Source organism: Crassostrea angulata, chromosome 10 (assembly GCF_025612915.1).
Source record: "Crassostrea angulata isolate pt1a10 chromosome 10, ASM2561291v2, whole genome shotgun sequence".
NCBI classification, from domain to species: Eukaryota; Metazoa; Mollusca; class Bivalvia; order Ostreida; family Ostreidae; genus Magallana; species Magallana angulata.
Genome location: NC_069120.1, coordinates 45368436 through 45385130, shown reverse-complemented (window position 1 = coordinate 45385130; position 16695 = coordinate 45368436). Strand labels below are relative to the sequence as shown.

Genomic DNA, 16695 nt, shown 5'->3' with positions numbered 1-16695 from the left:
GAAAATTGATCCTGTTGAGAATTGATCCCAACTTTAGAGCTTTGATATGAACTGGAAATTACTCTACACGTGGTTTAAATCATTCACATATTGGAAAGTTTCATTTGAAACTGATTATACTGTCCAATACATGCGCGATTTATTTAGTTGGATATGTCCGTGTAATCATTTAATAATTTTGAGACTGAAAATTTTATATTCATTTATTATTATAATACTATGTAATTAAAGCTTAGAAGATGACCGCTTGCTTCGAATGGAACGGAAGAGTCCGACTAGCAATGATTTTTGACATAGAAGTGATTTTCATTTCCTCGTTGACAGAATTTAAAATTTAAACTTGTCATAATCTCTGATAATAATATATATCCAACATATGCTGACCGTTATCGTTGTTTTACAGACAATTCGACATAGCTTTATTCAACATGCACTTGGCGTTTATATGTTTGTAATATTAAAATATATAATCTCTATACTGTTTTATTAGGTAAAGGGTATATCTATTTTTATAAAGACAAACATGTATAACGTCAGGTACTTCTACTTAATTTTAAGAATTCAGAATATTTCCCTTATTATATTCTAAAAGATAATGAATAGTTTAGCACCACAATTTATGATATAGATTTAATTCAGCCATATTTTCAACTAAACATGAATATAATCATATGTCAAACGACATTTAATTTTACCGTCTACCACTATGTCGGACTACTTTATTCTCTCTACATGTTAATTTTGGAATAATCTTGATGCAACAATGAAAAATTCATAAACTTTATCCATCTTTAAGACAAACTTAAAAAAAATATATACCAAAAGGGTACAAACTCTTCAATTTTGGGAATAGGGAAGAACATTTTATGTCGTTTACGGAATAAAGCTAGTAATCTAAATGCTCAATTCTGAATTTGAAAGAAATGTGAATTGAATTTTTCCCCTCAAATGTCCAAAATGCACTCAACAAAGTGACGAACTTGAAAGAAAAAAAACAAATCAGTGACATTAGTGTACCTTTTCATATAAACTATTAACTTTATGGTTGTTCTGGGTTTTGTTTTTTTTTTCATATGAAAAAATTGTAAAATTGATTCCTATTTTATAGTTATATAAAGGCTTCCAAGCATTTTTTACTCTCTTAAGTTACACTGCTTAAACATAATTATTTTATAATTACTTATTATAAAGTATTCTTTTTATTTACTATTCTTTTCAAATGGGATGTGTCATGAAAACTTCATTCTTATGTTTGTATCTCTGCTAGCATAAATGAAGGAGATAGGTTTATAATGTGGGTGTAAATGAATATGTCTACCAACAATATGTCTTACAATCATGTATGGTAAATGTTCAGATAATTAAATAATATTCAAGTATCCCTTGTCTTAAATACACACAATATCAATAATATTCTGTAAACTAGTTACACTATATTCTTATGATCATATACTATTTTATAACACCTCTTATTGACTGTTTATGTTGGAAAGGGTTTACATAGGTTATGGCTGCTATCCAATTCATGTGAATTTCAAAAAAGACTGTTGAAATTGAATTAATAATGTACATGTAGGTGTCCACGATATGAAGTTCTGCAATCTACACCGACCCTGTTGTATGTTATTTTACTACATAGTTCTATTTTTAAAAAATGCATTTTACCATTGACGAATACAATTACTGAAAGTGAATTTACGTTGAGTTTTTGTGATCAAAGCAATTTAGAAACTATTGAAGCAGAATTACGTTATTGTCATCCTGTACAAAAATTATGTTGCTAACTTTGCTACAGATTCTATGAAACAGAATTATTTATGCCTAGAAAAATTCATGCTTTGTTTCAATCATGTTCAACATATTTAATTAAATCTGGACTTATCCCAATGGCACAAATAAAACACTAATAAATATCGGTTTTCAAGATATACATACCTAATACTACATCATTGTGCATGAAAGAGTACATGTTAGCGTATCAATATAATGTAAACTGTTATTTGCTGGATGGGTGTAAATACATACTTCAGATAATCACAGTTTTAACAAACACAAAAATCATAATATAACATAATCATTGTAAATTTTCTATTTACACTCACCCAGAGAATTTATAATGAAAAGTATCAAAGTTTCAGTTTACTGGGTAAGTGTAAGACCAAAATTAAACAATATGACGTTTTGTATTTTTTAAATTATTTATATTTGAACACATATCCAGTGAATTTTTATAGAAAACAAATTAAAGTAATACTGAATTGAATAGTTTATCATGTAACTATGTATACACTCATTCTTATTAAAAAGATATTTTTTAAATTATAAAACGGAATTATCTGCGAAAAGTTTATTGTTAATGAAATATTATAAAATATTTCAAAGGACAATACTAGTATATCAATTCGAAAAATAATCATTTAAAAGTCTCATTTTTAGTCCGCCTATTGATACATGTAAACATGTAAATTTTAAGAATAATTATTTAAAAACTGATAAATTTTAATTGAATAAACCCAAGTTATAAATATTATTTTGTTAATTTGTGCTTCTTTGCTGTCTAATTTTGAACCGGTTTCATGATCATAATTCCACGATGCGGGTCAATTTTCAACGGATCAGGGCCTTTATTCAACACCTTTGGTCTCAATATTCAACAATGAAAAATGACTCCCGGGTCAATTTTCAACCCGGGTCAAAATTCTTCGTTACATGGGCCTTAGTAAAATAGAGCGATATGCCTGTCGATACATTGCAGTCTGAGGCTCATTGAGAGAGAGAGAGGGGGGCTAGACCTTATCAGAAATCTTGACAAGAAAAAAAAAAGATTTTGAATACGGCTATGTCTAATTTGCAAAAAAAATTGGGGAACGACCCCCCCCCTCCACCCAGTTCCGATGGCTATGCATTGATTATACATGTAATAGGTCTTCGACATATCACATGACAACATTTTTTATTCGAGTATATTAATCGATCAAGTGAGTTAGGTTATAAAACGTCGCACGAGTTCACGCCTGTAAACAACAATCGTTTATAATGCAGAAGACCAATTACATTTTTGAATGTTTTTAATTTGAGCGCCTTGAGGTGAAATTTTCTTTTTTCACATATTGGCATTTTTTAATAAAATACAATAACTAGCTAGTAAAATGTAGCTTAAGATAAATATGTACCTATATGCATATTCTCATATATAATTTGATCGTTTTATAAAGTGAGGGGCGCAGAACTTAAATAAAGGGGAGTGGAAGTTAACAGTGTACCCCTACCAAAAATTTAGTTTTAATTCTTGCAAAGGATCTTACTTTTGGTAATAATGGTATTTCATATGGGTACAATGTCAAAGAATAAGTGTAGGAAAATAAGTGTAAAATTTGGATACAGTTTATTTTATGGTATTTAAGGTTCCAACGGAAGACCTTATTTTTTTCGTACTGTTTCTTATCATTATTAAGGTCTGCCGTTTCCAACGGAAGAGCTTATTGTTTTCGTACTGTTTCTTCTTATTATTTTGTTCCACAAATTATGTGCAGTGATTTCTTAGAAACTATTCGGCCAATTTTGACCATTTTTTCATGATTGCCAAAGGTCATATTTTTTTTTGAAATTTTTAAATCGTCACTTCCGGTACCGAGTTACGGCGGATTTTTTATTTTTTACGACCTATATTGTGCAGAGCTGATCTCAGAAACTATCAGAGATATGAATACGAAATTTTCAGGATTGGTAGTCTATAGTTTGAAGTTGTGCACTATTATATTGTTTTAGGCCATTTCATTGAGCTCGCCTAGGTACGAAAATTGGGTACGAATTTTCATTCAAAACTTTCATACGTTTTGATTTGTATCTTTTTATCAGTTGATATTTTGTTAAGGGAGTATGGGACTCACACCAAAGTAATTAAAAAATTATAAAACTTGGTTCAACGGATAGCACTGTATTTCCTCTAACAGAATATATAAAAAAAATTAATAGGTCAATATGTTTGTTTCCATGGTAACGGTACCCAAACATACCCTCGTTGGAAATGCTCCAGCTCATTAAAATACACCGCTTGCAACAGAAATGAAGCAATGCTACAGAGTTTGCAATTATTTGATTTCATTTTTTCTTATATGCTATTCATAACACATTAACAGAAGAATGATTTTTTACAAAAATATTTTGTCAACGCCTCCTCAGTATTTTACAAACTGCAACCGAATTTTCTCTGCATAGTTCTAATTTGTTGCTTTTTGTGTTGACCTTCAATGCAAAAATGGTCGAAAAATATTATTTAATATAATTTAAAGTCTTATTTTTGAACTGAAATGAAATGTTCAAATGTTATGCTTTCACTAGAAAAGGAGAAACCCATATGTCAATGGCTTGAATAAAAAGATATTGCAGTCTGAATTTCCTCTGGTCTGTTTTTTCAATTTCACGCTATTTTCACTTAAAAAAAATTCTAATGTAGATAAAATAATTAATACCAACTTTGTGTTCAATAAACACCCAGTAAATTAATAATATCTTTATTACAATGCTAGTACTAATATAAAATTCACCAAAAAAGTAAAAAATATTCATTTAAATCCCAAATTTCATCTGTTTAACTTGAAATTCCTCTGTTAAAGTACACATTTTTAAACTATTTGCACCTTATAACAAGATACCAGGTAGGAACAAAATAATTCTAACAGGTATAAACAAATAAATATTTAATTTATGATTTGCTACATGTAACTCATAATTATTTTTTTCAACTCTGAAACATAAAAAAGGATCCAAATCAGCATCACGTCATGTACAAAATGCACAGTACAAATGCCGAATATAATTTTAAGCCATTTGGTAGAACAACATCCATTACTGTTACAACCATATATTATGGTATGAATTTTTTTTATACTAATCAAGTTTATACTGGACATTTAACTCCTCACATGTACATGTAATAAATTAACAGACTTATACAAATAATGCACCCAAATCAAAAGCCCTCTCAACATTATTACACGTGTTACCAATCTAGCATAAATAATGAAGCTGACAATTATCGCTGAAAAATGAACAACCCTCTCAACATTTTTATTACATATCTAACATAAATATTGAAGCGGACAAGAGCACAAGTCCTTGGCTTATCCTTGCAACACCCCTTTTTCCTTCGGCAAGGATGTAGTATAAACATCTTTTGAGATACTGTATGACATTGAAAGTTAAAGTTTTGTGTTATTTTTCACAAAGTATAGATGGTTCCTTAAGATTTCTTTAACATGATTAGCATCCAATGTTTTAATAATATTTGTGTCAATGTGTGTCCAAAGTTTGGAAATCATTGTGCTATCTTCATCACCAACTATTGTCTTTATATGAACAGACCCATAATTCACATCCTTGACCATCTCTTCTATCATGCCACTCTCCATGGCCTTCGTAGTTCCGTTCAAGTTGATACTGCAATCATGGAGGAGGTGTTGATTTGGAATTAAGAGACAAAGTACATGTGTGACAGGATTTCAATCTTGTTGAAAAGTTTTCTATTTTTCCAGAAAATGTCCTGATCATAGATAATTGACCTGAAAGATCATTAGATGGGAAATAGCATCAACTAAAATACTTATACATAGAGAAATATCTAAACAAAAACTATTGTGACATTCAAACACAAGGCTTTCTTAGGATGTACAATTTATGGTTCATTAAGATTAGGGCTGGGACAATTCAGGGTTTATTCCATTTGGTTCGATTTATATTCAAAATGCTACAATTCTTTTCTTTTTTTCGATTTGATTAAATATAGATCAGCCTTAATATTTTTCATTATTTAAATGAAATACTAATCTTTATCTTGTACATTCCTTTACTTAAGGATAACAAACAAAAAATTCATAAAATTTTTTACATAATTTAGAATTTACTTATAAGATAAACAAACTTTTCTAATAAATGACAGATTTTCAATTGGCACACTCATGCTTAGAGTATTAAACATAATAAAATAAATGGCACAGTGATAATCTCTGGTACTATAGATTTCAGTCAATAATATATGGAATATAAGTTAACTTTTACCCTGCTGTCAAATCATTGAATTTTGTGAGGTCTAATTTTTGGGAATTGTTATCATTCATTAAAGGTTCATTGGGATTGAATTTCATGGATTATTTTGCACACTTAATGAAGATTTTTTTTGGGGGGGGGGGGGGGTTGGGGGGGTTTTAATTTCTTCATATGAAAGAGTATACCCTTGAAATCCATTAAAATTAAACCAATCACAGAGATACCAATCGAAAGTAGTTTGTGTATATAATTTATCAAATACCCGACAAACTGTTATGACTTCCCACTCTCTCTCTCTTCTGCCAACCAGCATATTTTTATATATAGCTCTTCTTCCTTAGGAGATCAATACAGTCTGAAAATGGCCACGACCATCGAGCTCTCTTAAATGCATATCTGCTTACATCCCTAATTCCACCAACCTCCTCCACTGTCTCCAACCACAATCAGACATTTTGACAACTTCTTCATGGTCAACATTTGTAATATTAAGTTACATAATCAGGAATTTTTGCACCATGAGAGAATATTAACTGGAACACCAATTGGTTGCCAAGTTGATCAGTAAAAAAAATATATGCTTATGTACTTGATATTATAAAGGAACACCAATTGGTTGCCAAGTTGATCAGTGGAAAAAAAATATGCATATGTACTTGATATTTTAAAGGCATAAACAGAGGTTAACTCAGATTTAACAAACATATTAATATTTACTGGAAGAGGGATAGTTATTATTAGACACTGACTTCTAAAATCTTCACTTTTAAATTACCGGTAGTTGTTCTCCAATCAGATACAAAAATATGTACATGCAAATCTTTCCACATGAAGAAGGGCATGGGGGTGAAAAGTAAATTTTGAGGGAGCATTATTGTGAAAGACTGAAAGTCACACAAGAGCTCCAGACACTGTTTTAACTGAAAAAAGACACCATCTGAGGTTGAGTTTTAAATTTAAAAAATTGTACTTGACACCTTTTTCACACCTATTTGCAATTTATATTGCTGTCAATATGTGTATATTATAACAAATATCATTACCTAAAGTGTTCAATCTGTCTTCCTATTTTAAAATACACATGTACATCCCCTGACATTATGAGTTATCGATAGTTTAACACCTAAAGCCACACATAATGGCTGTCAGTTAACAATTTTTATCTAAACTGAATCATTTTTAATCTCACTCAGACATAGCATCTGAAATTACTGATACAAAATTAGTTGTCATCATATGCAGTTTCTACTTGTAGCTAAAATATAAACTTGATGCCACATAATTCGACTAATGGCTATGCATAGACATGATAGAGACGACAGGAGGTTTCGTATGTGTGGTTTAACATCATTTTGGAATGAACTCATGCGCTGAAAATCGACTACTCGAAACATCTGATTTTCTGAAACATGTGACGACATGATACAAATTCTGATATATTTTAGAATTAAGTATTAATAATGAAAGACATTAAGAATTCTACTGGGTTCTGATATGTGTATTGAACCATACTGTCAAAAACTTGTATACATGATTATAATTATTTGTTTTATTATGAAATTACACCTCAGATGCTTGGGGCTTTACTCACGAATATGTACGATGCCTACTTATATTGGTATAGGTATCTCACACATTCATGAGCAGAGACCAATGCATGCAAGCACCAGTGCATTACACCGGCATAAGAAAAATTTGATGATGCCCATACCAATCTTACTTTTACTCTAATCTCAGCAAGATTCGCCAAAACTGAAAAACTGAAGGAACGTGTGTCAAAAATTTTCATTCTCGACGAACTTAACCTTGCTGAGATTACCAAATAGTGGCAAATACTTTTACTCTATCAATGAATGTAGGTCAAACCTGGACAGATCACTTTTGCTGGCGTCGAGTCATCTTCCTCCATCTGTGATGAGAATTATTCAGCTGTAATATCAAAATATGTGATTGGTCTGCCCAAGAGAGCGTCCACGTTCGCATTATGTGACTAGACCATCCTTTTTCTGAGCTTTAGCAACCTTTATGTCTTTTCAGCGTTCAAAATCAAATCCACGTTTCCTCCGCATTGCCGAAAACCGAACCGATATTTATGTCGTAAAATAAGATTTTTGGGTTAAATTAACTTTTATTATCATTTATGTTCACGTTTCATTTTAAAAAGAAACTATGAAATCCTTTCCACATTAGATTTTATTGTTAAATACCTTAGAATTGAACCAACAGATTTAACGACTGCGAATTTGTTTACGTCATTCGGAGTTGCGCGGTAGATTCAAAATCGTGAGTCCCATACTTCCTTAAATAATATATAACAAAAGTGGTAGAGAATCAAAAGTTATTTCCAATAAAATCAAGAAAAAGGGGCTGGCCCCTTTAATTAGGGACCAAGAGACTCGTTTAGTGTATAACGAATAACTTGAAAACGATAAATATTTTGTTTTGCATTATAGAATCAAAGTTGTTGAACATTACATTATCGGTTTGAAAAGTCATCGTCAGGCCCACGTTTGACGTAATTAGGGATTTTTATTCATTGTCTTAACATTTCGGGGGGGGGGTGTTAATTTTGAAATTGTATCGTTACTCGTAACGAGGTCGTGTCTAGTTATTATTTTTTGTTCCCAAATTTTCTGCACGAGATTTCTCGAAATCTATTCGACCGATTTCAACCAATTTTTCACAGTTGTTTGGACGTGAGCTATACTTAATACGTTTTGTTGGGGTTTTTTGTAGTCACTTCCGGTACCGATATATAGGCCATTTTGTAATTTTTGACGACCCATTATGTGCAGCTATAAACTCGGAAACCATAAGAGATATGAATACGAAATTTTCGGGATAAGTAGACTATAGTTTGAAGTTGTGCAGCATGTTGTTGTTTAACGCCTGTTACGCCACTTCGCCTGGGCGCGAAAGTTAGGTACGAATTTTCATTCAAAATTTTAATACGTTTTGATCTGTATCTTTTTATCAGTTGATATTTTGTTAAGACATATATAACAAAATTAGTAGATAATCAAAAGTTCTTTCCAACAAAATCAAGAAAAAGGGTCTGGCCCTTTTTTAAGGGCCAAGACACTTGTAAACTCTATTACAAATAACTTAAAAACGATAAAGATATTGTAATGCATTATAGAATAAAAGTTGTTAATCGTAACACTATCTATCACAAAAAGTCATTGTCACGCCCATTTATTAAATAATTAGGGATTTTTAGGGGCCAAAGTACTTAAACTTTGACGCAATATATCTAGAGAAGGAAACATATTTAGTTAAACATTGTACAAGAGAAAATGTCTGAATTGATGATTCTAATCGATTCCACGTGCACCAACCAAAGGACTAATTTTTGTCCCCATTAAGGATCTAGAAGGCTGGCCCCTAAAATATTCAATCATTTGTATCTCAAAAATGATACACAACTTTAGATAGGTGTAACAACAAAAAATGTAAGTATTCGTGGAACCTTTTGAATGAACTCAAGAAAAAGGGGCTGGTCCCTTAAATTAGGGGCCAAGACACTCGTAAAGTCTTTTACATATACGATTAAAAACGATAAAAATTTTGTTATGCATTACAGAAGCAAAGTTGTTGATCAAAACAATACCAGTTTGTAAAACTCATTGCCACACCCGTTGATGACGTAATTAGAGATTTTAGGGGAGTAAAATCTTAAATCTTTAAAGTGCTGTATGTGAAAAAGCAAAACGCTCTGTTAAGCATTTGAAAGGACATTGACAATCGTATACATTATCTCAAAGTGAAAGTTCTGAAATTTAATTGATATTTTAATGGTATCGTTTAAAAAATTGAACGGAAGACCTACTCGTTACTCGTAACGAGATCGTATCTAGTCTTTTTTGTTTTTCTACTGAGGGGCCGTATAGCACAATATCCTTTGAACACTTATATAAAGCCATTGTTGCTTAGGTGAGCGATGTCGCCCAGTGGGCCTCTTTTTATTATTTATACTTTGTAACCTGGTAACTATCGCTTGTATTTTGTAATGTTTTTCGTATCATATCAACAGATTATCGTTATTTCTAAAATATTATTACAGCGGAAAATAATCCTGGTTTGTAGCCATTTGTTTTTTGGTTTTTTTTTATAAAGATGAAAATAATTGATGGACCTTAGTAAAATAGAGTGATGTGCCGGTCAATACATTGAATATTTAGCATAGCTCTTTAACATGTCACGTGACAACATTTTTCATTAAAGTGTTTTCATTAATCAAGTGTGAGTAAAGTTATAAAATTCACACGAGTTTACGCCAGTCGTTCAGTTATAATGGGGAAGACAAATTAAATTTTTGAATGTTTTTAATTGGAGGAATTAAACGCATTAAGGTAAAATTTTCTTCTTCACATCTATGGGAATTTTTTTTAAATAAAATACAATAATTATTATAATATATTTTTTTAAAAAAATGCAATAACTAGTATATGTAAGTAGTTGAGAAAGAATGGGTTCCAATGTGCTCTCATATATTTTGGTCGCTTTATGAAGTGGGGGAGGGGGCAGAACGAAAATATAGGAATTCGAAGTTAGCAGTGTACCCCTACCAAATGCTTAGTTTTATATCTTGCGTAGGATATTTTTATTCCCGGTAAAAATTAGTATTCCATAAAGGTACAATGTCAAAGATTACATGTATAAAAAAAATGTAAAATTCGAATACTTTACAATATTTATTTTATGTTATTCTACCGAGGGGCCATATGGCACAATATCTTTTGAACGCCCATTGTTGCTCAGGTGAGCGATGTGGCCCCATGGGCCTCTTGTTTCATAGAAATATTCATTTATGGAATGTTCAAGTCTTATCATAAATCTACCTGCTTTAATTAACGTTTACCTAAGTCTGTATAAAGGAATCAAAACATAAACTTGATATAATCTTATTAAATAATAATACAGAGTAAAAATTACAAATTGCATGTAATTTAACTGTTTTTAATAATATGAATATCGTATATTCGAAATTTATGCGTTTTATTGTGTAAACAATTTGTTTTTCACCCTTAAAATTTTGATATGATTTTTTACAGGAACAGTTCAAGTTCTGTCATGATGTGGTTTTGGAATTTTTGAAACAGTTTGATGATTATTCCAACTTCCAGTAGTCATTTATGGAGAAACTTGTTTGTTTTGTTTTGTGCCATTTACATACACTTTTTCTATTCTTATATATGTATAAATTAAATGAATATAGAAAAATCAATGTTAGATACAAGGATTCCTAAATGTTTGAAATGTGCAAACTATTGTAGATTTAGCCGAATAGCTGAAGGTGTTTTTGAGTATTTTTTTGATTAAAATGATTTGTTGTTTAAAATTATTTCAAATGGCGATTTTTTTTTATTTTTATCTTTCACGTAAAGCTATGAAAAAAATTAACAATAAGTATCTAAAATAAAATGTTAAGAAACATATATTTTTCTTATTTTTGGAGTTGATTTTTTTCTCTCTGCAATTACTCACACTGAAAGGGATGTGGATCTGTGAACACAGTATTCATTAAAACATAAATTTTATGTTAAAAACAAAAAAACTATATGTACCTAAAATGCATAAAATGTTTACATCTAAAACAATTTACAAAAAAAGTTCTTTTAGTATTTAAGACTAGTTAGAATTAAACCTGGCACATTAAGGGTAATGTCACAAAGTAATTACAAATACATGTAATATAAATAAACAGGCTCGGTTAGCCATTGTAATAAGTTTTTCGTTTATTCTGCAGGAAGTGTGTCCTTTTTAAGGCTTATATTTCCGTGTGGGCGACAGTAACTCCTTTTGGCAGATTCTTTCTTCATGAATGAACACTTTTGTCTTTCACCTCGGTTTTCTTAATGATTTCCATATCAATTTTCCTTTACTTGCTTAAAGAGCAACATACTTAAATAGGTAAAATCTAATTGGACATTCCCAGCTCTCTCCCTTTCATTTTAACTAAAACGAATGACACTGAATCAGAAATGTTTAGGCTTTGGTCTAACATTAATCATACAAAAAGCTTAACCCCTGAAAATAATTTCTAACTTTGACTTTATTTTGTATTCACATAAAATGTTTTAATTAAAGCTACAAAATAGTTGATCGTTGATCTGAACGTTTTATGAAAAAAATATGATATCTAAAAAATAATTTAGATCGAACATTAGAATTTTTTTCTCCAAATCTTTTTCGATTTTCAATGTTTTTTAATGTGTGGTATAGAATCCAGTTTGTTCAGATAATGTCAATATATTAAATATTCATGTGTAGATAAGCTTTTATAACCGTTGCGCAATGATATATTTTGATACAATTGTTCATTATTTTGTAATTAGAAGCATCTGTTTCTTGTTGTCTTAACTTTGAAGAAATATATTTAACACTTTGCTTGTAATTAATGATATTTAAAATGTTGATACAGTGTACTTTATACCAATATATGATGTCTAACGAGAAAAACTGTGTCATTCAATGCTAATTTGATACTTTTGTATGATATTTTGAAAAAAAAATTCAAGTTTTGTAAATGTATTGCATTTCAATAAATCACAGTATTACTGACAACATTTTAGTACATGTAACTGCGTATTTTCTATTTATATACTATGTGAGTAATTAAGCATTACAGTATAGAAATAAATGTTGCTTATGTGATCCTGTCTTGTTATATGTCTTCTTTGTGTTCTTACAACTATCACATACATAAAGAGAAATATTCTTTTCTGCTTTAACAAGCAATTTTCCCTAATTAGTAGTCTTTTATTTTAGTATTTAAGATTTACATTACAATTTCAAACGTGTGTTTCAGGTTTTAAAGGGACTTTGACACAATTTGAGCTCAAAATTTAAAATTTTATTTTTCCAATTTTTAATGGTTAGAATAGTTAATATGGGTACCTTTAATGCTTTGTCAGAATTTGAAAGTCAATATTGAGTTATAAGCAAGATACAGGGTTTAAAAATCGCTGTTTTTTAAACAAAGCCCGAGCTTTGCTATGGTTTACATATGTTTTATTGGTATAAATCTAAATCAAATGTTGCTTTTTATGTTTATCATATTATCTATGAACACATTGAATAGGTTTACCTTTTTTGTCACGAGTCATTTGGTCAAAAAAATGGTAATTCCATACTTTATTTGTAAACAAATATAAGACTCGAGCTTTGTTTACATAACAATGATTTCTTTCCTCTGTATCTCTGTTATAACTTGACTTTTAATATGCAAATTTTGGTAAATCATTCAAAATGAGCAAATAAACCATTTTATACATAAAAAAAGACAAAGAAAATTTTGATCTAAAATAGTGTCCAAGTCCCTTTAGAACAATCGAAAGAGTACACATATTTGAATTTTAAATGTCCTTTGACTAGCAGCTGCAAAATAACTTTAAATTAGCTTCAAGTTTTTCTTCAGTTTCACAGATAACATGTCAAGCACCATTCTTCGCTGATAATCTTCACATTTCTACGGACAAACAGATATACAACTACAGTGAAGCTATACGGTTCTCATGTTCCGATGGGTTCTTTCTCCAAGGTATTTCGGAGAAAACATGTAAAAGGAATGGTACGCTTCAGCCTCCGTTTCCAAATTGTACAGGTATAAAAGTTTGATATTATGATTAGAATTTGAATAATATTTGTTATCAACATCCATATTGTTATCAATATCCAAAATGTAACAGGTCTCTAAGAGGTGCTGTTTTAAGCATATTTCAAATTTCAAGCATTTTGATTGAGTTTTTAATGCTTTTATTCATGTATATCCAATAATTCTTTGATATTGATTGTCAAGAATCTAGAAGTTAATTTTTGCACGATCTAATCTAAAATGCATTTTGTCAATAATTTTTGCTCGATTTTCTTTCGAAAAATAAGAAATACTGCCCATTTTATGTGATTCATCGTTGTCCATAACAACAAACCGTTCATTTCGCTCAACAATACTTTTATTAGTAGTTTATAACGATTTCTTTTTAAATATTACAGCAAAACCATGTAAATGATAATTGATGAATTACATCCTATCAAGTTCACCGCACATTTTCAACGTGTGTCAATTTTTAATGTGGTATTAGGTCGTACAATTCATTTTAGGGATTTGAGGTTTTGAAGATTTAAAACTATAATCTATTTAGGCTAATAAAATTAAAGAAAATTGACATTTCTAAAAGTTTGGAACCTTAACAACAATGATTATATTCAGACTATCTAATTACCAAAATAAGTTGCTCATGAAGAATCGAGTTCTTCACCCTCTTTGGGCTACAAATATTGAAATATACATAACATATATTATGATATTAAAAGCGGAACATCGTCAAATAAACTTTTTCTACCTCTCTATTTAGAGAAAACAATCTGCTTAAATTTACAACTAATAAAGTTGTAAGTTTATAATGTATGAAAAGTATTGCTATCGTAGATATTACAGAAAAGCATTCTAGGTCTGTGTCTCCAAATTTTGTTTGAAACTTTAAGTTTTTTATTATCCAAAACCATTTTCTATCAGTAATGAAGCTTTATCCCCGAAAATTTCAGTTTCAAATATAATTAGATGTGTATATTTTATTAGATATCACATGTCAGAGGCCAATCTTATCCATTAGAGGTTCACTACAATTGTCAACGAATCCACTCCAACAGACATTTTCTTACAACGAATCAATTTCATTTTTCTGCATTACTGGATACATTCTACATGGACCCACAGTAAAATATTGTCGAACAAATGGAGATTTCGAGCGTGGCCTTCCTCGCTGTACAGGTACAACGTGAAACATCAATGTCAAATTTTGCAGACAAGATTTAAACTTATTTTAACCACAGAAATGCTTAGATTTTGAATTTACGTAATGTTTTTTTTTTCAGTTACATTTATGTAACTATCTTAGTGAAGTATTTGTTATTGAGTTCTGTTCTGTAGTTGGTGATGTGACATTCAGATAAGCTTTAACTGTTTTTATCTTTACTTTTATCAGGTTTTATTTTCATTATATCAACAATAGTCATTTACAAATACCAGATATCCTGGGTATTAGGTGTAAGGATAGCTACATGTAGCAGCATTCTTATGAAATATAAAACAAAACAAGATGTCCATAACTACGGAAGCCCATTTAGGACCTATCAAAAAATATTTTTGAATTTGATATAACGATTTCTTGAATTTGTTAAAACGAATTTAAATCGTTATAACGAATTGTTGAATTCGTTCTAACGAATAAAATTTGTTATAACAAATTTTAGGAATTTGTTATAACGAATTTAATCTGTTATAACAAATTCGCTGAATTCGTTGTTTCAAATTTTAAAATCTGTTTTAACAAATTAAATTTGAAATAACGAATTCTTGAATTCGTTATTTCAAAGTTTTAATTCGTAATTTCGGTTTTCTAAAATCGGTTATAACATATTTTCATCCAATTTGTGGTAACAAATTTCATGTTTTGGGGGACAAATTAAACGGGGCGGACTTCATTTGTCCCATATCGGCGTACGACGAAATGTGCCGATCAATTGATTGGCGTTAAACGGCGAAATGGTAAATGAAGTGAACTGGCGTAAAAACAAAAGTGGAGGGACATATTGTCACAGCGGTTGCTCTAACCATGGTAACAGATGTAACAAATCCAGACACCTTACTTTATTGGCTTTGCTTGAATTCCTACATTGATAGAAACACAATATTTAAGAACTGCTATATATTTTCACAAAATACCATGCAGGATATACAGAATTGTTTCGACGGGTTTCTGCGCACAATTCCCAAAATTTGTTTAATTAATGCTATCAATCAATGAGCATGCTGATTTAATAACATATATCTTCATTTTTCATCTCATTTCATCACCAAACCGTGAGATTACTCCATACTTAAAAAAATACCGGTTTGGAATAGAATTAATTTAAGAATAGGGAATCAGTCTTTGAGTATTACTAGTCTCAAGTGATTTTGGCCGGGACGTGTTCAAATCAAATATAGCTCGAAGGGCTTTATGATAGATTTGACCACGCTCTGACCGAAATTATCAATTCATAATATTCAAAGAATGATTCCTTATTACTTTAATACTTATATTTATATTATTTCCAATTAATTTCTCTACTCTAAAACAGCATTCTAAAATCACTGTTTTTATGCATACCACATGCTATGTATTATTACGCAGCACAGCCAATACTGTTTTTCGGTTTTGCTGTAGGACACGCCCATTTTTTTAATGAAATTATTGGGCAGTGTTATCTAAGTAAAGGATATTTAAAAATATAAATACAATATTTTATATGACAAAGCCAGGCATTATAGCCAGGATGTGCGTATGCGTGAACCAACTTTCCATCAGAACAATGTATAGAATAGGTTATTTTTTATACACATAACCAGGCAATTTGTCCAGGATGTGTGCATGCGTGTCCCAACTTTTCGGTAAACTTTTGGGAGAAAATTCGAAAACTGGAGGAACTTCGAACTGATATTTGCGCAATTTAAAAATGTATAGGAAAAATCGATTTTTACATTATAAATGTTCATTAAAAGTGATAGGAATGTTTTGTACAAAATGTTGAATAAATATTAGTATTTGAGAGAACAATAAAGAGCAATGTTACAGGAAAACAACAGGCACTTACATTAGAGTGGGG

The 16695-nt window shown here is 30.3% G+C and overlaps 1 protein-coding gene across 1 annotated transcript in view; it reads left to right on the top strand.

Moving 5' to 3' along the window:
- Nucleotides 1-12675, top strand: part of LOC128168358 (receptor-type tyrosine-protein phosphatase mu-like) — a 54958-nt gene extending 42283 nt beyond the window's left edge. The window contains exon 29 of the mRNA XM_052834603.1: nucleotides 11100-12675. Coding sequence (XP_052690563.1) covers nucleotides 11100-11174 — 75 coding nt within the window. The 3' untranslated portion in view covers nucleotides 11175-12675. The remainder of the gene's footprint in view (nucleotides 1-11099) is intronic.
- The last annotated feature ends 4020 nt before the right edge of the window (nucleotides 12676-16695 follow it).